We start from the raw sequence: 23,558 nt of genomic DNA on the forward strand, positions 1-23,558 counted from the left end.
GTTGTTGATGATGTTTTTGTTTTGCTTTCATTTTATTATGATTTAGGGTTTTTATTTGAATGGAGCAATAACCCAGATAAAATCATTAAGAATGTTACCATGTGATTTTGTGAACACCCATTATCGTGCCACATGACACCTTCCCTGTGCATTTGTTAAGCAATTTGCCTGCAGGCACAAACCATGAATGACTATAGGTCAGAATGACCCTGCTTGTTGCAAGACTTGAACAGACAGAACTAGCCCAGTTCATTATGGAATGTTTGGAATGGGACAACGTTACATGAAATGTTTACATCAAGTTGTCAATGACATTTTGGAACCACTGACAACGAGTGATTGACAGTACATGTCTTTCTATTGTAAGTGTTCTGTGAGTAGCTGCACAAGGATAACAGTTAATCATTTTACGCGCTATAATACATTTTTAAAAATTATGACAAGTATATCGCAGAGAATGTCCAATTTATAGTTAAATCCCCTCCTCTCATAATATTGTAAAGCACTACGGAATCTGTTGGCGCTATATAAATGGCAATAATAATAATAATGTTATATATAAACTCTCTCTCTCTCTATATATATATATATAATATTTATAATATTTTTTACCAGGATGGATACATTGATATTTCTCTTGTTTTTAAGTATGTCCTGGGTTCACAAAACATTGCATTGATACAATAGGATACAATATTACAAAAATACAAAATACAAATAATATATATATAAATAAATGTAATACATAACAGGTAATAAATATATTCAGCCATGACAGGTGCATTCTGTGCGGAGGTATATTGCCATAGATCTCTTACAAGATTTTAGATTGAATGAAGATTTGACTGTGTCCCTGAGGTTATTCCATAATTGCGGTGCTCTGTAGGAAAATGATGATCAAGCCACTATTTTTTTGTATTGGGGTATGTTAAATATCGTGCTAATACTGGATCAGTGGTAATAGGAGGTGGGAACAGCCGGGAAGAGCATTCTACTCAGGTAGGGTGGGAACATCCCAGAAATGCCCTTATGCACAAGGCTGGAAAGATAAAGAGTGCGTCGGGATTCTAGCGATAGCCAGTTTAGCTCTTTTAATATATACACTGTAAATACATATACTCTGATAATTTAGGACTCAAGTACTGGGACTTATCCAATCAGCACAGTGGCTTTATTCTATATAAGAGATATACACAAAGAGATCAACATTTCAGTTATTGACCTTATAAAACACCCCCAAGATAACAGGTACTAAACTGGCTGGAATTAGTTATACTTATGAGCAGTAGTGGCCTTTATTCATTCAGTTTATCCCTGAGCCGCTGCCTTGGAGTGTTTTTACCACTAATCTTGAGCGGCACTAAACAAAAACCTCTCAGTGTGACCCCAATATTCAACACCTACCCTTTCACTACTATAACCCTTACCCCTACACTACTCTAGAGCATTACCCCCAGCACTAACCCTAACACACCAGTAACACACCAGTATTAGCCTAGAATTATTAATTAAAAGAGATACAAGATAAAATGTAAGATACATAATGGTAAGTGTGTGTAAGCAATATCTTCTCTGGGTTCTGGTGACATTGAAGCGTCATTGTCATTCCCCCCCTAGGTACTACTTTGTCTCTGTATATTTCCTCCGCCTGACTTTCTTAAACACTGGGTCAATCCTGACAGACATCACCAGTGATGGCTGCAGATAATTTGTTCTGTCTATATAGGTTCCCATGGTCACGCGGATTTCTCCGTAGACCTCAATGCTGTACTATTGCGCATTGTACTCTCCTGAATATGAGCTCTCTAGTGTACTGCTTGAGAAAGACCCAAGCGACCATGTCCCCAACAAGCAGAGCAGGGGCACACTACCATTCAGCCAACAATATGGTGGTTCAACATCACTTTGCACATGAGCCCCCTGTATGAAGACGACCAGTGCAGCTGAAGTGTTACGCTACTAGGGGTGATTTGGATTGGAACTCAACTGCAGCTTGTAATCTCCCTAATTACAATAGTGAAGAAATGGAGAATCCTTAAGTATCAATACTGTAGCTTTAAGAAACGAGAGAATCACTGGTAACTTGATTCAACCGAAGTTTTAATAAGTAAGTGTTAAACTTAAATGAATTGCGTTTAGGCAATAATCCAATAAGAAGAAGTGCAAGTAATCAACAACACAACGTTCATTATTAAGTATTTCTTCAGAGATGCATAAGTAACATTCGTTCGTGAGAATAATCTTCAATAGGAACAATAATCAGCTAAGTAGCTAAGAATATTTTCAAAGCAAGAAACAGTTCATAGTGAATAAGCATGATGGGAGTTGTCCTTCATGAGATTAGTAACTTGAAGCACTGAATGTAATTGCAAAGCAAGAAACAGTTCATAGTGAATAAGCATGATGGGAGTTGTCCTTCATGAGATTAGTAACTTGAAGCACTGAATGTAATTGCAAAGCAAGAAACAGTTCATAGTGAATAAGCATGATGGGAGTTGTCCTTCATGAGATTAGTAACTTGTAGCAATGAAGATTTGAGTAAGCAAGCATTAGTTCATTAATAAATGATATTGCAGACAGATAGCTGAAAGATATACTTAAGGTTAATATGGGTAGTCCTCCAATAGTTCAGAGATATGGTCCACTTGTAAAGTAGCAAAGTATCCATTCTCCAGTAATCCTTTATGGCATGCAGCAATCCTTGCATTTGCTCAAAGGCTGGAACAGCTTGTCTGAGCTTGTGGAGAGGTAAGTCTGGTGGAAGTAGCTCCCAGTAGCTGAGCCTGTGGAGCCTGCGGTCTCGCGGAGGCAACTCACTCGTTAGCTCACACAATCAATCACCAAGCACCCTCTCTCTGGCCCAGTCTCCCTAAATACCGTCAGAGCTGTGTCAGAGGGGTCCAGCGGGGTCTGGCTCCTCACCGCTGAGTGCCGAACCCGGAAATGTTACTCCATGTCATGAAGGTCCAGATTAGCATCCCTGGCATGACCCTTGTTGGTATGTTTCATCCCGTCCCTTTTATTGTTGACATGTATGTGAGCTTTACTAACTGCAGGACTGACAACTTGCATCCGGGTCTATAAAAAACGGAACAGAATTTGCACTGAGACTGTGACGTGCTTTACCTAAATATTTGCAAGAACAGTTCCTTTCATTACTCTTCCAGTTTAACAGTTTTGCCTGAAGCATTAGAAGATTAAATAATTTGTTTATGGCGATTGAGATATAGCAGAACAATTGAATCAGGTCTCTCTGTTCAGTCTCAGTGTAGCGGCTGGTGTTCTCTCATCATTCACGGAATTATGGTACAATAATCTCCAAATACTATGTTTACATCTACAATACATTTGGCACATGCTAAAGAACAGCATTTGTCATCTTGTGAGTGAATATGATTCTTGGCAAATAAGCAAACGTTAAACTTGTCTTCTTACAAAGATGGAGGATGGATATTGAACATAGCTTCCATCACCAATCAATCACATTTCATGCGTTTAATCTTCTGTCTTCTATTATGTTAAAGATAGTGAGATAGAATTGCCAGTATGGATGGAAAATGATTTGGAGCAATGTATTAGACAAATGTGCAAAGTTAAATATGAAACTCAGATTGAAATAATTCTCCAACTGGGCTAACTTCCATACACACCTACTCTGACCTAATATTGTCAATTCTTGGATCATTTCTCCACAATAACAGTTTAGTAAAAATGGCACTATAGTTTCAGGAACACAAATGTGTATTCCTGACAATATATTTCTAAAACCACTATTTAGGTCCACGGCCCCTCTTACCTCGGGTTAGAAAGGTGATTTACTCACCTTTCGCCAGCGGCAGCACAGGGCTCCTCACCTCTGGCCCCACCCAGGAAAGCATTGGATTGGCTAAGATCACCAATTCTAATAATCTCAGCCATGAAGGCTGGTCAGGGGAGGAGCCAAACATCGCCCTGGTCAATCAACATTTCCTCATATAGATGCATTGAATCATTCAGCTTTAAATTACATTTTAGCTCTGTAAACTGTTATTAGTAAGCCACCTAAAATTTCTAGATTCACCGCTGGCTATACCCCCATTCAAATCCCTAAAATTAATTGTCCCTCTTTGTCCCTTTAAAATATTAGAAGGTATGTACATGCATGTTTTCTTTAAGAATATATCTACTAAATTGTTTTATAAAATTCAATGGAGTGTTCCTTTAAGATAATAGACATGATATTTGGAGTATGACTGATTTTTAGGCAATTTGATTAGTAAATCTGATTATTGTTATTACTGTATTATATAGAATGTGCTTTGTTATACATGGCATTCCGAATATTTGAGAAAATGGAATTGTGTGTGTCTGTTTTCAGGACTACCGTTTTGTGTATGGGTAAAGAAAATTGAAATTTGTCTATGTGCGGAAAAGGAATTTATGGCATGTTTGTGTGAAAGAAGTGTGAAAATGGACACAAAGTTCTATCTATTTTCTAACAACATGTGATGTGTCATTAGAAAGGCAAATGGTAATGAGACTGTGTGTGAAAAGTTTGGTGTGTTAGAATGTTGTTGACGGCTTTGTTTTCCTGGCACTATAGAACCCCTTTAACTATAACTCTAGGAGGTTTCTTCCATAGACTCCAAATTGTAGGAAACTTCTGAACAGCAAAGTGTAAAGTAACCAAAATAATTGATTTGGTAAAATTCTCCTACTCAGCAATTGTTACGGTTTTGTTAATGCTTCAGACCTGAGAGAAGAAGACTCGGGAAAGCTTGTATTTTTGCATACTGTAATACCATGATTATCCTGATGTCTTTGTATTTAATTTGTAAAGCGCTCTGGCTAAGAGTGCCATGTAAGTACTGTAAAATACATATATTAGCATTACATTTTCTACAGACACATACGCAGATTGCAAAATGGCTGAACAGGAAGCATCGTTAACTTGTGAGAACGTTTTCAACACACCTATTCATGACTTAAAGGACAACGAAAGAAGTCACCTCAAAACTATTCTTAATAGAATAAACCTTTCATTGAGTTTTGAAAGGAAATAGATTTTTTTGTTAAATTAAGTACATCAAAAAAAAATAAATTAGAAAAACTCATCAATACCTTTAGTATATGACACGATCCTCCAGCCATAGACATGCACCTTGGGTCGGACAGTGTTCGAATTCCGACAGTTAGTCTCTATGGTATTCCCAGACTCACTCCATGCACAGAAGCCGGGAATACCATAGAGACTAACTGTCGGAATTCAAACACTGTCCGAACCAAGGTGCATGTCTATGGCTGAAGGATTGTGACATATATTAAAAATAGTTATGGTAGGGTGTGGAACTGCAGTCTGTCCCTTTAAGTAGTATGTAGGTGGGTGCAACTCGGACAGTCTCAGTACCGGAGACCAAATGCCGAGTAACAAAATAGAGGAAAGATCCAGGCACTCCAAGGTGCAAACCAGGCAATATTATTGAACCCACTCCATCACAACGTTTCGACCTTAGCTTGACAAAGACCGTGTAGGTCGAAACGTTGCGATGGAGTGTGTTCAATAAAATTGCCTGGTTTGTACCTTGGAGTGCCTGGACTTTTCTTCTATTTTGTTACTCATATATTAAAAATAGGGCTGAATTGTTCTCATATTTTTTTTTATTTTTTTTTTAAATATAAATTTTTAATTAGAGCTAATCTCTTTTTAAAGCATAGGATTGAGATTGACCGTGGTCCTTTAAGTGGGCTACGGAATCTGATGGCGCTATATAAATAATAATGATAATTCCCAGTTCAGTCACTGTGGTAGGTAACCCTGTAACTGTCCTTCCTGCTCCCATTCATGCTCTGGGTCCCTCACTGCAGAGCACACAGAGCATGACTGTTCTTTAAGGGGCGTGTCCTCAGCAGGATTAAGGGGCGGGGCAATCTCCTCAGGCGTGTTTACGGTGGAATCCTCCGCCCCCTGGAACCACACAATCCCTTTAGCAACGAGTAGTGGGCGTGGCCAGTGCCTAACCACGCCTCCTGTCTCACAGTATCGTCCTAGCTGGTGGGCGGAGTAACGCCTGTCTGTCACAGCTCGATGCCCCGCCCCCTCCAGTAGTGCTGTCCGCTGTGTATCCAGCCCGCTGTGTGTATAACGGAGCTCGCCGAGCGCCATGTACCGGAGCCGGGGCACACAGCGAGCCGCCGCGCTGACTCCCACCTCGTGTGGCTAGGCTCCGCTGCCGGGATGTCAGGCTCCGCGCTGCAGCGCCTCGCTTCCCATGGCCGGCAGGCGCTGAGCCGCTGGCTGCGGGGCCGGGAGCCGGCGGAGGGCGAGGCGGAGCCGGAGGGCCGGTGCCCCGGGGGTTGCTGGTGCCGGAGTGCGGTGCTGGTGTGCGCGCTGAGCGCGGGGTGCTGCGCCTGGCTGGCCCTGGGCCGGCACTACCTGCAGGACGTGCTACTGTGGGTGGAGAGCCTGGACAGCCTGCTCGGGGTGCTGCTCTTCATCGTGGGCTTCATCCTGGTCTCCCTGCCCTGCGTGTGGGGCTACATCGTGCTCAACGTGGCCGCCGGATACCTGTACGGCCTGGTGCTGGGCATCGGGCTGGTCATGGTCGGCGTGCTCATCGGCACCTTCATCGCCCACCTGCTGTGCAAGAGGCTGCTCACCCACTGGGTGCTGGCCAAGGTGGGGGGCAGCCAGAGACTGGGGGCGGTCATCCGGGTGGTGGAGGGGGGCAGCGGGCTCAAAGTGGTGGCTCTGGCCAGGCTCACCCCCATCCCCTTCGGCCTCCAGAATGCTGTGTTCTCGGTAAGTGTCTCTTAGCCAGAGTCCTCTTTAAACTCTGCTCTATCTTGGGATAGCATTTGTGGCACAGGGTGTGTACAGGGTTAACTAAGACATCAGTAATGCCCTCTGACACTTCCAGGGTTTAACCAAACTCGCACAGACCTTAAAGGGTTAATGTGCACATCCAGGGTTTAACCAAACTCGCACAGACCTTAAAGGGTTAATGTGCACATCCAGGGTTTAACCAAACTCGCACAGACCTTAAAGGGTTAATGTGCACATCCAGGGTTTAATCACACTTGCACAGACCTTAAATGGTTAACGTGCACATCCTCCTACACAACCAGGGCTTAATCACACTTTCACAGACCTTAAAGGGTTAATCTACATCTCCTCCTAAGTTTTGGTACTTGTAGGGTTAAACCAGTCTTGAAGTAATGCGTTCTCTGGCACGTGGAGGATTAAATCACAAACTCTTATATATTGTTTTTTTCTTTTGGTAGATATCAGCCTTCTGCCACATCAGCATGATTTTTTTTTGAAAACTAAAGTGGTGCAGCCACATAGATTAGTTTTTCAGGCAGCCCCCACCACATTAGTGATACAATGCAATGTAATGTCACTTTTTTTATTTTGTGTAATTGTGTGCGATGAACAAAGCGCTACGGAATCTGTTGGCGCTATATAAATTGCAATAATAATAATAATAAAAATAATAATAATAATAACACACAGGGGTTACTGTGTATACAATATGTCTGTTCTAAAAAGTGTTGCAAAGATGTGGAAAGGTCAGTCACCAACGGAATGTGCCGACTGGTTTCCATGGTGATTGTACCACCTTTTTTTTTTAATTTTTTTTTTTTAAATACTATAGAACACAATTTAGAATGCGACACATAACCCAAAATGACTTAAGGCTTGTTGTAGGTTGAATGGAGTTCTGAAAACGTGTCTGCATTAAACATGGGATTTTCCTCCAGCAATTAAATCTTATACCTCAATTTGGCAAAATGCATGTTTCTCTCTCTATACTTCAAATGAATGAGATATTTATTGATCTGATGAAGGTTAAAACAAAAAAAGTTTGGTAACCACTGTTCTTAAAGTAACCTTGTAATCACCAGAATCACTACATTTTAATGTAGTGGCTCTCTGTCTATAGTCTGTCCCTGTAGTCTTTTTGTGTAAACACTGTATTTTTATTTATTTTTTAATTTTTTATAGAGAAAATAAAATTTTAAGGTGTTTTGATGAATTTCTTTTTTTTAAGATGTGTTTCAATAAAATATATAGGTAACTGAGATGGGCTTACAATTAAGGTATTGATTGGCAAGGTAACTCAATGTACATCATTTGAGATGTTGTCAAAAATGCCAAGAGCCACTGCTAAAAGGGTTGTATAATGCTACCCATCTAGAGGTGATCTGCCTATCTATTGGTATTTGTAAAAAAAATTACACTCAAGAAATGCTTTGTTTTCACTCTTTAAGATTGCACAAAAAATGAGAGTATTATTTAGTTTGTAGGCAGTTACTTTATCTGTTAATATGTTAATGCCTAAAACATCTTTAATTCTTTATTTCTCTATTCCCTTTTATATGTATTTATAAAGTTTCTTCCATAAACCAATATTGTTGTAGCAAATTGAAATCTGAATGGCAAAATGTTGATTTTTTTTTTATAGCGATGTAAAAATTCTCCAACTCTTCTTTAGTCTGTGCTTGGCTATTTTAACCTAATTTTATAATTCAGCTTTCTCTACAGATCAGAGTTGAGTAAATTAACTATACTTCCATTGAGTGTTTGTTTTTGTTTTTTTTTCTCGCTCTCTCTTCTGGAAATTGTGACTCTTAACCACACCTTGATAATTTTTAATTTGTTCAGGGATCTATGCTGAGTTAAATCTCTTCTGATTTATAACCTCCATGTGTCTAATCTTGCATTGTTGGACCACAAATGTCACAATTATGACACACAGACCTAAAGTATTTTATAGGAGGTGGGGAAAAAACCTGGAAGAGTAAGGTGTACACGCTGGTATAACCTGATCTAATCTAGTTTTACAATAACTGCATTATACGTTTCAATATATTGCTTCCTTATGGTTTATAGGTGTTTTTTTTTTTTTTTTTTTTTTTTTTTTTTTACACTCTTCCATTCTGCTAACCCATGCCATGTGATAGGTGTGCCAAATCATGCAATCCGATCAAGTTTGTAGTATGTTTTTATAAACTTTTATGACATACCATATTTTTTTTTTAGCTTTTTTGGCTTCTATGTTTGTTTTAAGAGTGTTTGTTTGATTCCTAGTTTAAAAATCGAATTGTCGAGAGATGCATGTCCCTTTAAATCTATCAATGGCGGCTGTCTTCCTGACCGCTGATAGAGGCAGTGTTGCTGGACTGACCGAGTAAAACTCTGTCACATGACATGGAAGCCCACGCAGGAAAGCTTTGATACAATACTTTCCTAATGGAAAGCTTGGATGGGCAGTATCAGGTCCCAAGTCTATGAGCATCTATGAGAAGCATTGGATTGAACCATCATCCAGTCCAATGCTCCTCATGAAGCTATGACTCATCCATGATGTCACAGGAGGCAGAGAGCTAAGGTGTGCTGAGAAAGCCTTGGTTATAAAGAAGTAAGCTGGGCCGCACGATCTACCTTCAAAGCCTAAGTACTTGTTTTGGAAACACACCACTTACCTGGCCTGCTTACACTTTTTTTTTATTATTTTTTTGCTGGTTATTGGGATACTCTGGAAGATCCTAAGCTTGGAGCTCTGAGAGCCTTGAGGATCGGTGTTTTGGACACCCATTAAGTGCACCATGGATTATATATATATATATATATATATTTTTTTATTACAGTTGTATCGAAACTGTATATTAATATATTCAGAAATACATAGATACCGTATATACTCGTGTATAAGTCGATCTCATGTATAAGTCGAGGGCAGTTTTGTGACCAACAATTGTGAAATATGCTATGCCTCGTGGATAAGTCGAGGGTAAAACTTGGGGCTATGAAATTCTGTGATTTTTAGAACTATATACACACTCATACAAACACACTCTGCATTATACACACACACACTCATACAAACAATCTGCATTCTACACACACACTTATACAAACACACACACACTCTGCATTATATACGCACACACTGTGTGTATATAATGCAGTGTGTGTGTTTGTATGAGTGTGTAGAATGCAGATTGTTTGTATGAGTGTGTGTGTATATAATGCAGAGTGTGTGTTTGTATGTGTGTGTAGAATGCAGATTGTTTGTATGAGTGTGTGTGTATATAATGCAGAGTGTGTGTTTGTATGAGTGTGTGTAGAATGCAGATTGTTTGTATGAGTGTGTGTGTATATAATGCAGAGTGTGTGTGTTTGTATGAGTGTGTGTAGAATGCAGATTGTTTGTATGAGTGTGTGTGTATATAATGCAGAGTGTGTGTGTTTGTATGTGTGTGTAGAATGCAGATTGTTTGTATGAGTGTGTGTGTATATAATGCAGAGTGTGTGTAGAATGCAGATTGTTTGTATGAGTGTGTGTGTATATAATGCAGAGTGTGTGTGTTTGTATGAGTGTGTAGAATGCAGATTGTTTGTATGAGTGTGTGTGTGTATATAATGCAGAGTGTGTGTTTGTATGTGTGTGTAGAATGCAGATTGTTTGTATGAGTGTGTTTGTATGAGTGTGTGTAGAATGCAGATTGTTTGTATGAGTGTGTGTGTGTGTATATAATGCAGAGTGTGTGTGTGTGTGTGTACTGGGTGGGAGGAGGGCATTTTTATTATAAATTTTTTATTTTAATATTTTAAGTTTTTTATTTTATTTTAATATATTTTTTATTGTATTTTTTTAATATTTGATTTAATTTTCGTCCCCCCTCCCTGCTTGTTAGCTTGCCAGGGAGGGGGGCTCTCACTCCCTGGTGGTCCAGTGTATGGGCTGTGTAGGAGGGGGGGCTGACAGTGAGCGGTTACTTACCTTCCTGCAGCTCCTGTCAGCTCCCTTCTCCTCCGTGCAGCTCCTCTGTCAGCTCCCACTGTAAGTCTCGCGAGAGCCGCGGTGACCCCGCGGCTCTCGCGAGACTTACAGTGGGAGCTAACAGAGGAGCTGCACGGAGGAGAAGGGAGCTGACAGGAGCTGCAGGAAGGTAAGTTAATGCTCTCTGCCAGCCCCCCAACAGGAACGCCGGGCTTGTAATGAGCCCGGCGGTCCTTGTCTGTATTATGGCAATGTAAGTTGCCATAATACAGACATTAACTCGAGTATAAGTCGAGTGAGGGTTTTTCAGCTCAAAAAATGTGCTGAAAAACTCGACTTATACTCGAGTATATACGGTAATTATGAAATCATTGCAAGTTGCACTGCCTCCTGTTTATTAGGTTTTTTTGCTGTAATAAAATGTACATGTTATCTCTGCAGACACAAAGTTCAATTAACTTGGATTACTAGGATACACGGACAGCCTAGCAACTTAAATGGTCCCTGGCACTGGCTTACTTTCAGGGGTTTACTGCCGGCGAACATTTTAACCCTAAAGTCTTCACTCCGGCATTGGTCTGCTGTGCCCTCAAACTTTTATTTTAGTCTAAGGCATCAATCAGGAAGCTTTGTACATGGGCACTACTGGCTGAGAGCATAAGTAGCTCCCTATTCCGAAAACTGAGTGAGAAACGTACACCCTTTTTTATTTTATTTTTTTAATCTCTGGTTTGTGAATGGGGAGCTATTACACTCTCCGCCTAACAGTTTAGGACGAAAATGAAAGTGCGTCTGACTTGTTAATGTTCGAACTCCTAAAGATAAGCAGGCACCATGGGCCTCCTCTCACTATAACAACTTAATTCTGATTATGTTGTTATGGTGATTGGTGTTTCTTTAACGGAAATTGTGGTGAGAAGCCACCGGATATGTGAGTCTGCCACATCTTCCCAGAACCCTCTGTTTGTGCCTTCTTTCTCCAGGCAGGTATGGACCCGTCTGCCTGTGCTATTTTCGTCTCCCAGGCAGGTATCGTCTCCTCAGTATGTGCTGTTTCTGTCTTTGCATTTACAAAGGCACTTGCAGCTCTCAGGCCTAGCTCTTTCTTAATATGTACTTGGGATCAGGCAATAGTGCAGCCAGCAAGCGGGTCCCAAAACTCTCCTACTGGAATCTCCAAACAAACCAGACAGGAATTCTGTGTTTGCATTCAAGACTATCCCATACTCACATAAGTTGCACTTAAGAGCACCAGCAGGACAGGATACATATGACATTACAATAAAACATACCCTGCACCTATAATGGGCATTGGTCGATTTAGACAAGACATGCGGGGACCTACATGAAGTATCAGATATGATGGTCTGTCACACAAATCATTTAGGGGAAAAAAAAGGTAACTTTTGCATTAATATATGCTACATAACTAACCCTTTGGTCTGTAATGTATCCTAAATAGAAAACTATATTATTTTATTTTTTAAAATCCACCATTTTTAAACAGTTTTACAATTGTATTTCATAGCGCTTATCCTTTTAAAAAGTAACTTGATAATATACATAACCCTTTTTTCTAAAGGGACACAGCTCTAAAACCCCTACAGCTTAATGTAGTAGTCTTGGTGACTGTGTACTGTCATTGTGCTCGGACTAATGTCAGTATTGCTGTTTCTGAGCAACGACAATGATTAACATTTATCAGTCTGTGTGCCTAAAGAGGGGAGGTGGGGGAGCATCACATAAAATCACTTCTACTTAAAGGGTTACTCTATGCATCACAGCCATGTCATGGTGCCTGGAGCGTGTCACGATGAAGCGTTGCACATGCAGAGTTTAACTGCTTCACTGTCGGAAGTTTAACTCCACCTCCTGCAGAATCACGTAGCTAATGTCAATTCTGTGCCAATTTATATTTTGCACAGTGTGCAAATCATTGGCTGAGATTGGATTGACCGTTCTGCAGAAGCACGTCATCACAGCAGCAGGGGGCCAGGAAAAGCCCGGAAGGAAACTGGTGCAACGATACTCCTGGCATCATAACCATTATAATTAAATGTTTCTTCTCTCAATACCGTAAAAATCTCCTATTAATTTATTTCCTTAACCCCTGTCTCTTACTGAGAGCATCAATCATGTTTTCAGTGTGTATTACACATGCTATAAGACAAAACCGCTCCTGCATAGGCTTGCTTCCTATAGCAGGTAAAAAGTCCCTAACATTTTGTTGACTTTGTGTAAGTAAAACTTGCATGTGTTCTCTCTCTCTCTCTCCCCCATATAATTTGGCTGGGTGAGCATACTATAAAGTCTACAGCAAAAAAGGGCCGAGACAGGGTGTCAGGCTGGAATAACCTGTGGGGGCGGGGCTTAGCCCCTAAATTCACACACAAAGCAAACTAATACAAAACAAAAATGAATGTGAGAAAATAACTAGACTTGTGATGTATATAAAACGTCTAATAAACCTACTAAAAATGTCCAATAAGGAACACAAAGTGTAAAAAAAATGGCTAATATATGGGGGTCTCCAGTTTGGTATTTGCGATATTAAACAGAAACACAACTAAATATCTGCAAAGATGGTAAATAGCAACGGACTAATCAGTAGATGGCACCCTATAAACAGTGGAAGGCATAATTGGGGGAGTGGGCAAAAAGCCCCTATAGAAGAGAACACTGTAAAGTATTAATAGATGATTACTGTTATGGTCTAAGTGGAAAGGTAACAAGAGGCCCAAGGGAACAAAATAACAAAACCTCAAACAAATGTATTCAAGTCCTGTCATAAGAGGAGAGGGGTATGTCTACAAACAATTATCCATAAGATTAAATTGAAACCATAGCTACAGTGTATCTATTCTATGAATGTATTGATAGGTACTAAGAGACATTCACCTAAACTCTGCCTTCGAAGGCACCCCTCTCTAAAACCCACGCAGTCTAAACACGATGGGGTAAATACATATTAAATATATCGGCCAATAATGGTGTATTATAAACAACAAGACTTCATAGTTATAGCAAATGTAATCCATAGACTAAAATCTTCCCTAGAAGTCTGAGTGTCAAAGAGCAATAGATGTCCCGACATGCGTTTTGCCAATACTGGGCTATTCTAGGGGAACAGAAACACTATGCTTGAGAGTTTAAATAGGACGCCCTCAGATTACATTTGTACAATGGCCAATCCTAGATGGTCATGTATGGGGGGTCTCAAGGACTATACCAGAGATCCCTATATTTTAGCAGTTTTTTAGGTTTTGTGTTCCTTATTGGACATTTTTACTAGGTATATTAAAGGTAAAGTTTTATGTTTTATACATCACAGGAAAGATTATTTTCTCACATAAATTTTCTCTTTTTATCCGTATGCTTTGTGTACAATAAAATCTAAAAGCAGGTGCCTTCCTAATTGCTGTCCGTGACAAGGAAAAAAAGGCTTCCTGACCAGGCGTGGGCTGTGCTATTTATACTAATTTCACTACTCTGTTTCCTGTCCATTCTGCTGTAAGGGGAAGAGCTAACCCCATAAGTCAATGCTGCCATTGCTTGTGTAGGAATTCGATTCTCAGTCATTTAAGATTGTTATATTTGTCATGACAGTTAATCTTTAAGACTTTAAAAAAAATGCCTTTGCATATGGTGCCCTAATGCTGCCTTACACATTTATTGCTGGGCTTGGTACAAGATTGATAACAGAAGTTCATGCTTGGGAACAGACGGTGGTGGAGGCAGGAACTGGGGCTTGGCAGTCCCCAGGTGAGAAGTCAAATCGCTCAAATTGCACTGGAGGGCTTGGCTTAGTGCAGCCAGGAGCTTCAAGCTGTAGAGGAGGCAGTGTCCGATTCCCAGCAACTCCAAGTAAGTTGTCAAACAATTCTTAAACTACTTCTTACTCTTGAAGCACACTCCTGACACTGACCACGTCAGTGGGCACTGGTGGTTATGGTGCTTGGAATGTTCCTTTAAGTCTTTATATAGAGAAGTATCACTATGCTTCTACATAAATAGAATCCTATTGCCACGTATGTGCAGTAGGACTCTCAATGCTTCTCTGTGGAGAAGCATTTGATTTGGATCAAGAGCCATCAATCCAGATGATCCTGAAGAAGGCAAAGTGGTGGCCATGCTGAGACTGGATCTCCGGTGGAGAAGTGGTCAGTTTTAGTTTATTTTGCTTTCTAAAGAGTAGATGTAATCATCTTTTATGCCACCAGGAACTCGAACTTCATAAATACGTATATGTATTTGTAACCTTGGTTTTCCTTCAGTAAAACCTACAGATGTGAAATCTCAAACTAGCTATTGTAAATGTTTATTTGAAAGAGTGGAGAATTGTTTTTTCTATGATGTATTTGTCATGTATCCAGGATACCACACCAGGTCAGTTATCAAGTTATGGTAGTATGAGTGCTACCAGTGTTTTGTTTGTTTCTAGTCATTATTTATTTTCTCTCCTATATTAAGCGTATTGGTATGGGCTGTTTATATACATATATTTGAAGGAGGAAATCTCCAAACACATTAACCACATCAGCTTTCTGAAGTGCATTAAAGTGACGATTTCAGTAGAAATGTGCACTTTTATAAAACTTTGCCGATACAAACTCTGCATTTCTTAGACAGCCACCCTGTTCCGTTGTTTCCCTGATGGATTAGAGCACTCCTGCCTTTAGTACTTCTCAATGAGCTGTTGTGCAACTCATCGCGAAGTACGATTGCTTCTCAATGCGAATCTTCTTTTTGGTCAATCCACTGGCATGACTTCATAGTGGGTTATTTTTTTTTTGTTTAATTTGTTTCTGCCAGTCAATGCCTTTAAATTAGTTTCGTTATGTTGTGTGCGTGTGTTTGTAAAGTCATTACAGTAAACCTTGTGTGCTGTGGGTTTTGTTGCGTGCTTTCTGTTTAATATCAAAGTAAGTCAGATTTTTGTCTCTACCCATGTTGAGAAGATTAAAGGAAATAAGCTTTCTGAGGACTAAATACTGGTTCTCCATCTCTTTTTACAAATGTAAAGTAAGGTAAACCAGCTATATAGGCATTTCTAAAGCTGCTTCGTTGTGCAATGTGTTGACATAGTGACAAATTACCAACTATCCATTTTAATGTGATCTTTGTCTGCTTGCTATAAAACATGTGTGACTGGCAGACCTTTGACATTGTAAAAGTGGATGAACAAAGATCATGTTCATTATATTGTCTGTTCCACCTGGTGTGTGCGGAAAGACTTGTGCAAAAATAGGTTTGCTGCTCGGAGATATTTTAGTAAGCTGCGTGTTTTTATTTTTTTTTTATTTTTTATTTTATTTAATTGATATGGCTTTAATTTACGTTATTTAAGTAGACCGGGACCGAACAGTGTTACACTCTAGGCACAAAATCCCAACAGACTCTACTGTATACTGTATATAGAGATTCTGGGCATCAGCATTTTAAATGTTGTAATTTTTTTTATTTTTCCACAAATATTGTGATTTTTTTTTTTTTTTATACAAGCGAAAAGACTGAACAGACATACAAAATAAATTGGTGTGCTGCTGAAGTGAATATGACCCAGAAAGCCCACCTGTGCTATGTAAGCCACTTTAAAAAAAAAAAAAAAAAAAAAAAAAAAAAAAAAAAAATCATATGAAGCCTGCATAACTGGAGCTAAATAATGATGTGACCAAATATAGTCTATGTAAGTATAGCATAGAAATTGAGTAACGTTGGCAGCCACACAACACCCAGACATGTGCCCTAATTTATTATTTCCCTTCCTTGCCAAGAACATTTTTTTTTTTTTTTTTTTTTTTTTTAGTGCATACACTGCTGGAAAGTAAACCAGACATGATATTTCTTAATTTTGAAAAACGTGTTCCCTCAATTGTTATAAAGATTATAGGAGTCGGAATTCATAAAAGTAGATATGTTCAGTGCTGCTTCTATCTCCATATTGTAGTTAAGGGACCACTATTGTGCCAGGAAAACACTTGTTTTCCTGGCACTGTAGTGCCCTGAGGGTGCCCCCACCCTCAGGGTCCCACTCCCGCCGGGCTAAAGGTGGAGGAAGGGGGTTAAACACTCACCTTTCTCCAGCGCTGGGAACTCTACTCCTCCTTCGGTCGTCATCGGCTGAATGCGCATGCGCGGCAAGAGCCGCGCGCATACAGCCAGTCCATAGGAAAGCATTCTCAATGCTTTCCTATGGACGCTGGCGTCTTCTCACTGTGAAAATCACAGTGAGAAGAGCGGAAGCGGCTGTCAGTGAGACAGCCACTAGAGGCTGGATTAACCCTAAAGTAAACATAGCAGTTTCTCTGAATCCTAGATGGACCTGGCACCCAGACCACTTCATTAAGCTGAAGTGGTCTGGGTGCCTATAGTGGTCCTTTAACTCCTAATTAAACATTGCAGGAGTTAAATGTAATCCTACACGTCTGCCATGTGCAGAGCCATATTTAAAATGAATGTCTATACACCATGCCTGCCAATATACTGGGTGAATGAAATAATGACACATACTTGTTGACACAGAGTATTACTGAAACTATGCCATGGTTCCATATGTCATTCACTCTCTATATTATATTACAGAGAGCCTAGGAACTTTAGAAATAACAAATATTGTATACTGTGGTTATTGCACCATCCCTTCCCTGGGTTGTTTTTACACTATATTTGGTGGCTTAGTAACTCGGAAACAGGTGTGCGCTTTGACTTTGTATTGCAGGGTGTGTACAAAAAGGACTGCAATGCCCTATTATACAATGTAGCTGAAGGAGGACCACTTATACTCGTTAAAAGACTGCTGTGTTCACAGACTGCTATTTATTAGATCACAAACTATATCACATAGCTACAGTACTTTGCATGGCTGCATTGTCTCTGTGTGAAATTGATGGTAATGCCCTGAATTGGGAATTGCCATCAATTTCACACAGAGACAATGCAGCAATGCAAAGTACTGTAGCCATGTGATATAGCTTGTGATCTCATAAATAATAAAAGCTGGGGGAGGGGGTGACAATTATATCCCCATAAGGTAAGTGTCCCTATGCTCCCCACCTACCATGCCAGCTGCTGACATTTTTACTGAAGACAATGCATACACAAGAATGCTTGCTACTTATTTCAATGGACGCTGCTTGTACCACAATACAACTGTAATGGCTCTATGAGCATGTAAGCCAATCATGGTTGCATAACACATGCAGAGTAATGTGTGGATTAGAAAAGGCAAATAAGAATAGTGAGAATTTAAGAGAACATTCACTACAGCCTATCAAACAAAAAGTGCAATTTTATGGGGAGAACTTAGAAAGAAAAGAGGGAAAATATATATATATATTTTGCACCCCACTCCCCCGACTTTTATTATTTATTTATTTTTCCCACTGTGGCGACTGGCGTCCACGTGCTATCCAGCTGCCCTATTATTAACCATGGTGCCTCCGAGGGTTTTTTCTAGTCATTTGTCCGCTGCTAATGCTGCCCAGAGGACAAATGGTTCTTTAAATTATCAATTGACTTGCAAAAAAAGCAAGACACTGAATGCGTCCTGCCGATAGCTTCAAATTCAGCCGGAACAAACTAATTCTGAGTGGAATTCGCTTTAGTAAATGTGCAAATTGTCAATGCAATTGAAAAAAAAAAAAAAAAAATCCAAAGTTTAGTAAATACCAAGCTCTGGGCAAGTTTCAAAGTCTACTGAGAAAAAAGCCAAGACCTAGACAAAGTGTATGATCTTTAACCCCGTAACGATCAAATGCTTCTCGACCAATAGAACTATGCCAAAATAGAAAGATACAGCCCTATATTAGTAATTGAGTGGGTTATTCCCTTTTGCAATTTGTTCCATAAAGTACAGATCGCTATGGTAACAGACAGTAGGAACCTTACTTGCCATCTTTCTGTCTCTTTTACGTGCTTTCAGAATCTCTCCCTTTCGTAACTAGTAGCTCTAGCTGTCACCAGGTGCTGTTATATTGATTTGCACACTATCATTCTTGTCTAACAAATTAAACACAGCGAAGGTCTTTTGGAATAGGCATTTGCTTGTTCTAGTTCCCTCACAGTATCCAGTGACTGACAATCTGGTATTGCCAGGACGTTAGAGGAACAGAAGTTGTTCTACCGGGCATGGTATTTGGGATAAAAATAATCTATATTTTGTGCTAAAAGAGCGTTGCTAGCAAATGTATAGATTTCCAGATACAGTTGCTATAAATGGCTTACCATGTCTGCATTGATTACAAATAAAAAAATGGTATTTTCTTTGCCTTAGTCACAATTATAGCTGACTAACTAGTAACAGTTGTACGATTCAGATTTTTATTGAATACATTGAGTAATTGGTTACTGTAACAGGCTGGAAAAGTAAGTGAACGCTTGCATTTAGTAACTTTCAGATCCTCATTTTTAGACTTGCACATACGAGGATGCATTTTATCTTGATTGCACAAACTCCTTCAGCTCACGACACAGCGTCTCCATTGGCTTAGGACTCTGACTTGGCCATTCCAAACCATAAATCTTCTAACTTTCAAAACTTTCTTTAGTTGATTTTCTTGTGTATATTGTCTTGTTGCATCACCCAACGTCTATTCTACTTGAGATCATGACCTACGGTCCTGACATTCTCCTGTAAAATATATTGATACACTGTCCAGGTCCTCTGCAACAAAACAGCATGAACCGTGATACTCTTTCCACCATGCCTAACCGTTGGGATGAGGTTTTGGTGTTGGTGTGTAGAGCCCCTTTTGCATTGAACATGCAGAATAAGCTAATAAGTTCAACTTTTGTCTCCTCTGTCCACAGCACATTTTCCCACGTTTTGGGCAAACTTGAGGAGTGCCACAATGTGCTGTGAGTTTTTTGACAGTAGGGATTTCTTTAGTGGAGTCCTGAACAAAAACTTTCTCAGTTTGTAGAATTTTCTGAAGGTATTTTGCTGTTTACCTTTAGTGTTTTTTTTTATATATATATATTTTATTCTCACATCTTTCAGGATTGCATATGGTGCTCTTGCTGCTTTCCTTAGGAGTCCTGCAAAGATCACTGCGACAGTCCTACATTTTCTCCACCTATAGACAATTTATCGCTTTTGAAACCTTTTCCCTAGCTTTGTGCCTCTCTATAATGCATTTTCTAAGGCCATGTTAAAGTTATTAGATCGAAGCCTGGTTCATGTGTCGGTAACCAGGCTTTGTGTGCTTTTACTTAAAGAGCAGGGCAACTGTGTAACCCACACTTCCAATCTCCTCTCCTTATCTGAACAGACATTTCACCTGATTTTAAAGGCTTGCGTCATCCCTTTAAAAAATTAATTGACAATGCCCTGTTAGGAAGCCCAGAACTTCCAATTGCTAATGCCCAAGTGACGTGTGCCTATATATGTGGATGTGCAGCATCTCGAGCAGAAATGATGCACATACAGATTCATAGCACCATGACCACTTCTAAAAGCAGATATGGTCATGGTGCTTTGAATAACCCTTTAACTAAAGATCTTGCTTAGAATGTTAGTTAAAAGGACACTCTAAACACCCATGTGCTTTAATGCATTTGTTAGATTTTTGACTTGTTAATATGCTGTATTTTTTTGCATGCTCAAATCTTAATAGTGTTTGCGCACCATAAATAAATAAATAGCACTATAAGCCATACCCTCTTGTGCTAGAAATTCTTCCTTATCAAATGTATTTATGAATAGAAAACAAAACTGTTGTGTGGACAAAAAGAGTATCAAAATGATATATATCTCTTTTAGTGTGAAAACACCAATAAAATCTTGGTGAGGAATATAAAAAATAAAAATGCTTACTCCTATTTGTGGTGTTCACATACCAATCTTAGCCACAAAAAGCCTCTGTAGATGATAATCTTGCAAATCTTCATTGTCTTTAATCACTAAGTGCACAAAAATAAACATAGGCAAAGTGTAAACCCTTTAACACAAAAATAAGTGCCATACACTTACACATACCTGCGATATAATTCTAGGAATTTGAAATGGTGGCTGCAGAAACCCTGTGTAATAATAAGGCAGCAATATAACGAACCAGTTGTATATGTATTAATAAAGTGAGTATTTGGGAGGTGGTATCCTTCTAGTCCAGCGGTATCCTATCTTCTCAATTGATTTCCCAGGTTTTCTGAATCGTCCAGCGGTTCTGTGACGTCATTCTTGGTGCACCATTTCCGCCGAGAACTTAATGAATTTGCGTTCCACCTCCAGTCCGCATTTGGCCATAGTGTCCTTGCCAGAAAAGGAAACTAGGGTAAGAAGCAAAAATAAATGGAGCCCAGAAGGCTCAAAGAGATATAAGAACTCAAAGTTCCAAACATATATCTCGTCCCTTTACATCAAATCTTATAAAGGCATGGATACCACAAAGCACATATCAGATCTGCAATATAACCAAAAATGTTATAATCATATCAAATTAAAATCTATGGATTAAAAGTTTTTTCTTATATTGGTACTTATATAACTAGAGATTTTTAAAAATGTTTAAAGGGACACTATAGTCACCTGAACAACTTTAGCTTAATGAAGCAGTTTTTGTGTATAGAACATGCCCCTGCAGCCTCACTGCTCAATCCTCTGCCATTTAGGAGTTAAATCCCTTTGTTTATGAACCCTAGTCACACCTCCCTGCATGTGACTTGCACAGCCTTCCATAAACACTTCCTATAAAGAGAGCCCTATTTAGGCTTTCTTTATTGCAAGTTCTGTTTAATTAAGATTTTCTTATCCCCTGCTATGTTAATAGCTTGCTAGACCCTGCCAGAGCCTCCTGTATGTGACAGTGAATTGAGCAGTGAAATTGCAGGGGAATGATCTATACACTAAAACTGCTTTATTTAGCTAAAGTAATTTAGGTGACTATTGTTCCTTTAAAGTTCTTATGAATTGAAGCTAATTATATATTTGATTAATCAAGTGCTTTGTGCTGATCTCAAATATATGAAAATCCTCCTGAGAATACAATCTAAATTACATTAAAGTGATTTATGATTACCATAAGCGAATACCCTGTTATGAGCCATAAAAGCAAATTGTTAAATCATTTTTTTTTTTTTTCATAGATTACTTGTACATTGTATTACAAAAACCATATTATGTCCACCTCAGTACAGTTTAACGTAGTGTTAATGATTGGCTGAAATAATCAGTAATGATGATCTTAGCCAGGGGAGAAGAGACGGCCGCAGCAATAGTGATGCACTGAGATACTTAAGTTAAGAAAAATTACTTTAAGTTAATCTAAATCGCCCCCATATCACTTTTGGCATTTAATTTTTTTTTTTTTTTTATATATATATATATATATAACATCCGTGTGTTCCTTTAAAGCAGGTGACCTTTTATTGTCTTACTTAGGTACCTGGTTCACCTAAAGCTGGTATTGTAGAAACATGTCCTTTTTCGGCAGGTGCCGGCTTAGTACCTATCTGATTTGTTGATTTTAACCTGAAGAAGGCCTTTTTGGCATCACTAATCGTGTTAATCTATTTTCAGTGTAGCATTTTTCTGCAGCAGTAAACTTGGCATTTATTTAATACTTGATGATTGATATAAGGAGGTACATTTCATGACACAACATTAACATGCTTGTTCACATTCCAAATAGGCATATATTTTAATCCTAGCTTCCTGTGTACTTTTTTATGTACCCTACCATTTAAGCACATTTGAGATGCTTAACGAATCATTCGAAAATGAAAATCATACTTAAAGAAAAACTCCACAGGGGTATTGGGGGAAAAAAATAAAATTCAAATAAATCTACTTTTTCTAAATCTCTAAAGTAATAGCCAAATCTACTTGCCCTCATGCAAAAAAATTTAAAATTAGAAAGTTCGACATCGGCAGGTTTATTCTCTAAGCTCTGAATTTTCCCTCATTAAATTCAAATGGGGTAAAAATAGTTGATTCGAAAACAATTCCAACTTCTCTATATAGTCAGAACTCTCTATTTTTGTCTTTGTTTTGCCATTTGGATTTAATTAGTAATTTAGTATCTCTCCCTTTGTCCTCCCCTGTAGTGTGTAATGAGTGTGGGACGTGTCGGCTGCATGCAGTGTGTCTGTGCTGGATACAGAGGTTGCCACCCCTTCCTCCACACTGTGTGTAATTGGATAGAGGGAATAACATCTCTCTATAAGGAGATGCTGATTGGTGCAGCATTGTTTTGCTGTGCATGCGCAATGGCCTCCACATGCTTTCATATGGGAAAGCATTGGATTGGCTGAGATAAAGCTTGATGATCTCAGCCATGGAGGCTGAGCCGGGTGCGGCAAGACCAGTTTTGCATGGGGAAAAAAATCACCTTTTCAGAGCGATCAGATTGGGGCTAGTCGCCTAAAATGCCACATCGGGACTATTCTGTCAGGAATACATGTTTGTACTCCTGCCACTGTATTGTTCCTTTAAGTTTAAAATTGTACAAATGTATGTTATTCTTATCAACTTAACTATAGCTAACTATTGACAGGATTAAGCCCTAAATGAAAATTATTGTACTCTTTAAAGGAGTGGTATTGTATTGGAATTTAAGCGTGTACAAGTTAGTCTGGATATTCTGAATTTTTCGGTTGAGAGAAGCCCTACGATTTAAGGAAAAAAGTAATGTGACAAACACAAGTACAGACCACAGAAAAATAACACAACTCATTTGAAAAAACTCTATTCGGTGACTAGCTGCTCAGTGTATGGGCCAAGCAGAATCAAACTAGAAGTAACATTGTTAGTAAACAGAAAATATACATAGTAATAAATGGCTGCACGTATATCTT

The 23,558-nt window shown here is 39.1% G+C and overlaps 1 protein-coding gene across 1 annotated transcript in view; it reads left to right on the forward strand.

The window, feature by feature from the left end:
* Positions 1-6,098: 6,098 nt before the first annotated feature.
* The window catches only part of TMEM64 (transmembrane protein 64), a 31,156-nt gene continuing 13,696 nt past the window's right edge, over positions 6,099-23,558 (forward strand). The window contains exon 1 of the mRNA XM_063450331.1: positions 6,099-6,778. Within this exon, the coding sequence (XP_063306401.1) occupies positions 6,215-6,778 (564 nt within the window). The 5' untranslated portion in view covers positions 6,099-6,214. The remainder of the gene's footprint in view (positions 6,779-23,558) is intronic.

Source organism: Pelobates fuscus, chromosome 4 (genome assembly GCF_036172605.1).
Source record: "Pelobates fuscus isolate aPelFus1 chromosome 4, aPelFus1.pri, whole genome shotgun sequence".
NCBI lineage: Eukaryota > Metazoa > Chordata > Amphibia > Anura > Pelobatidae > Pelobates > Pelobates fuscus.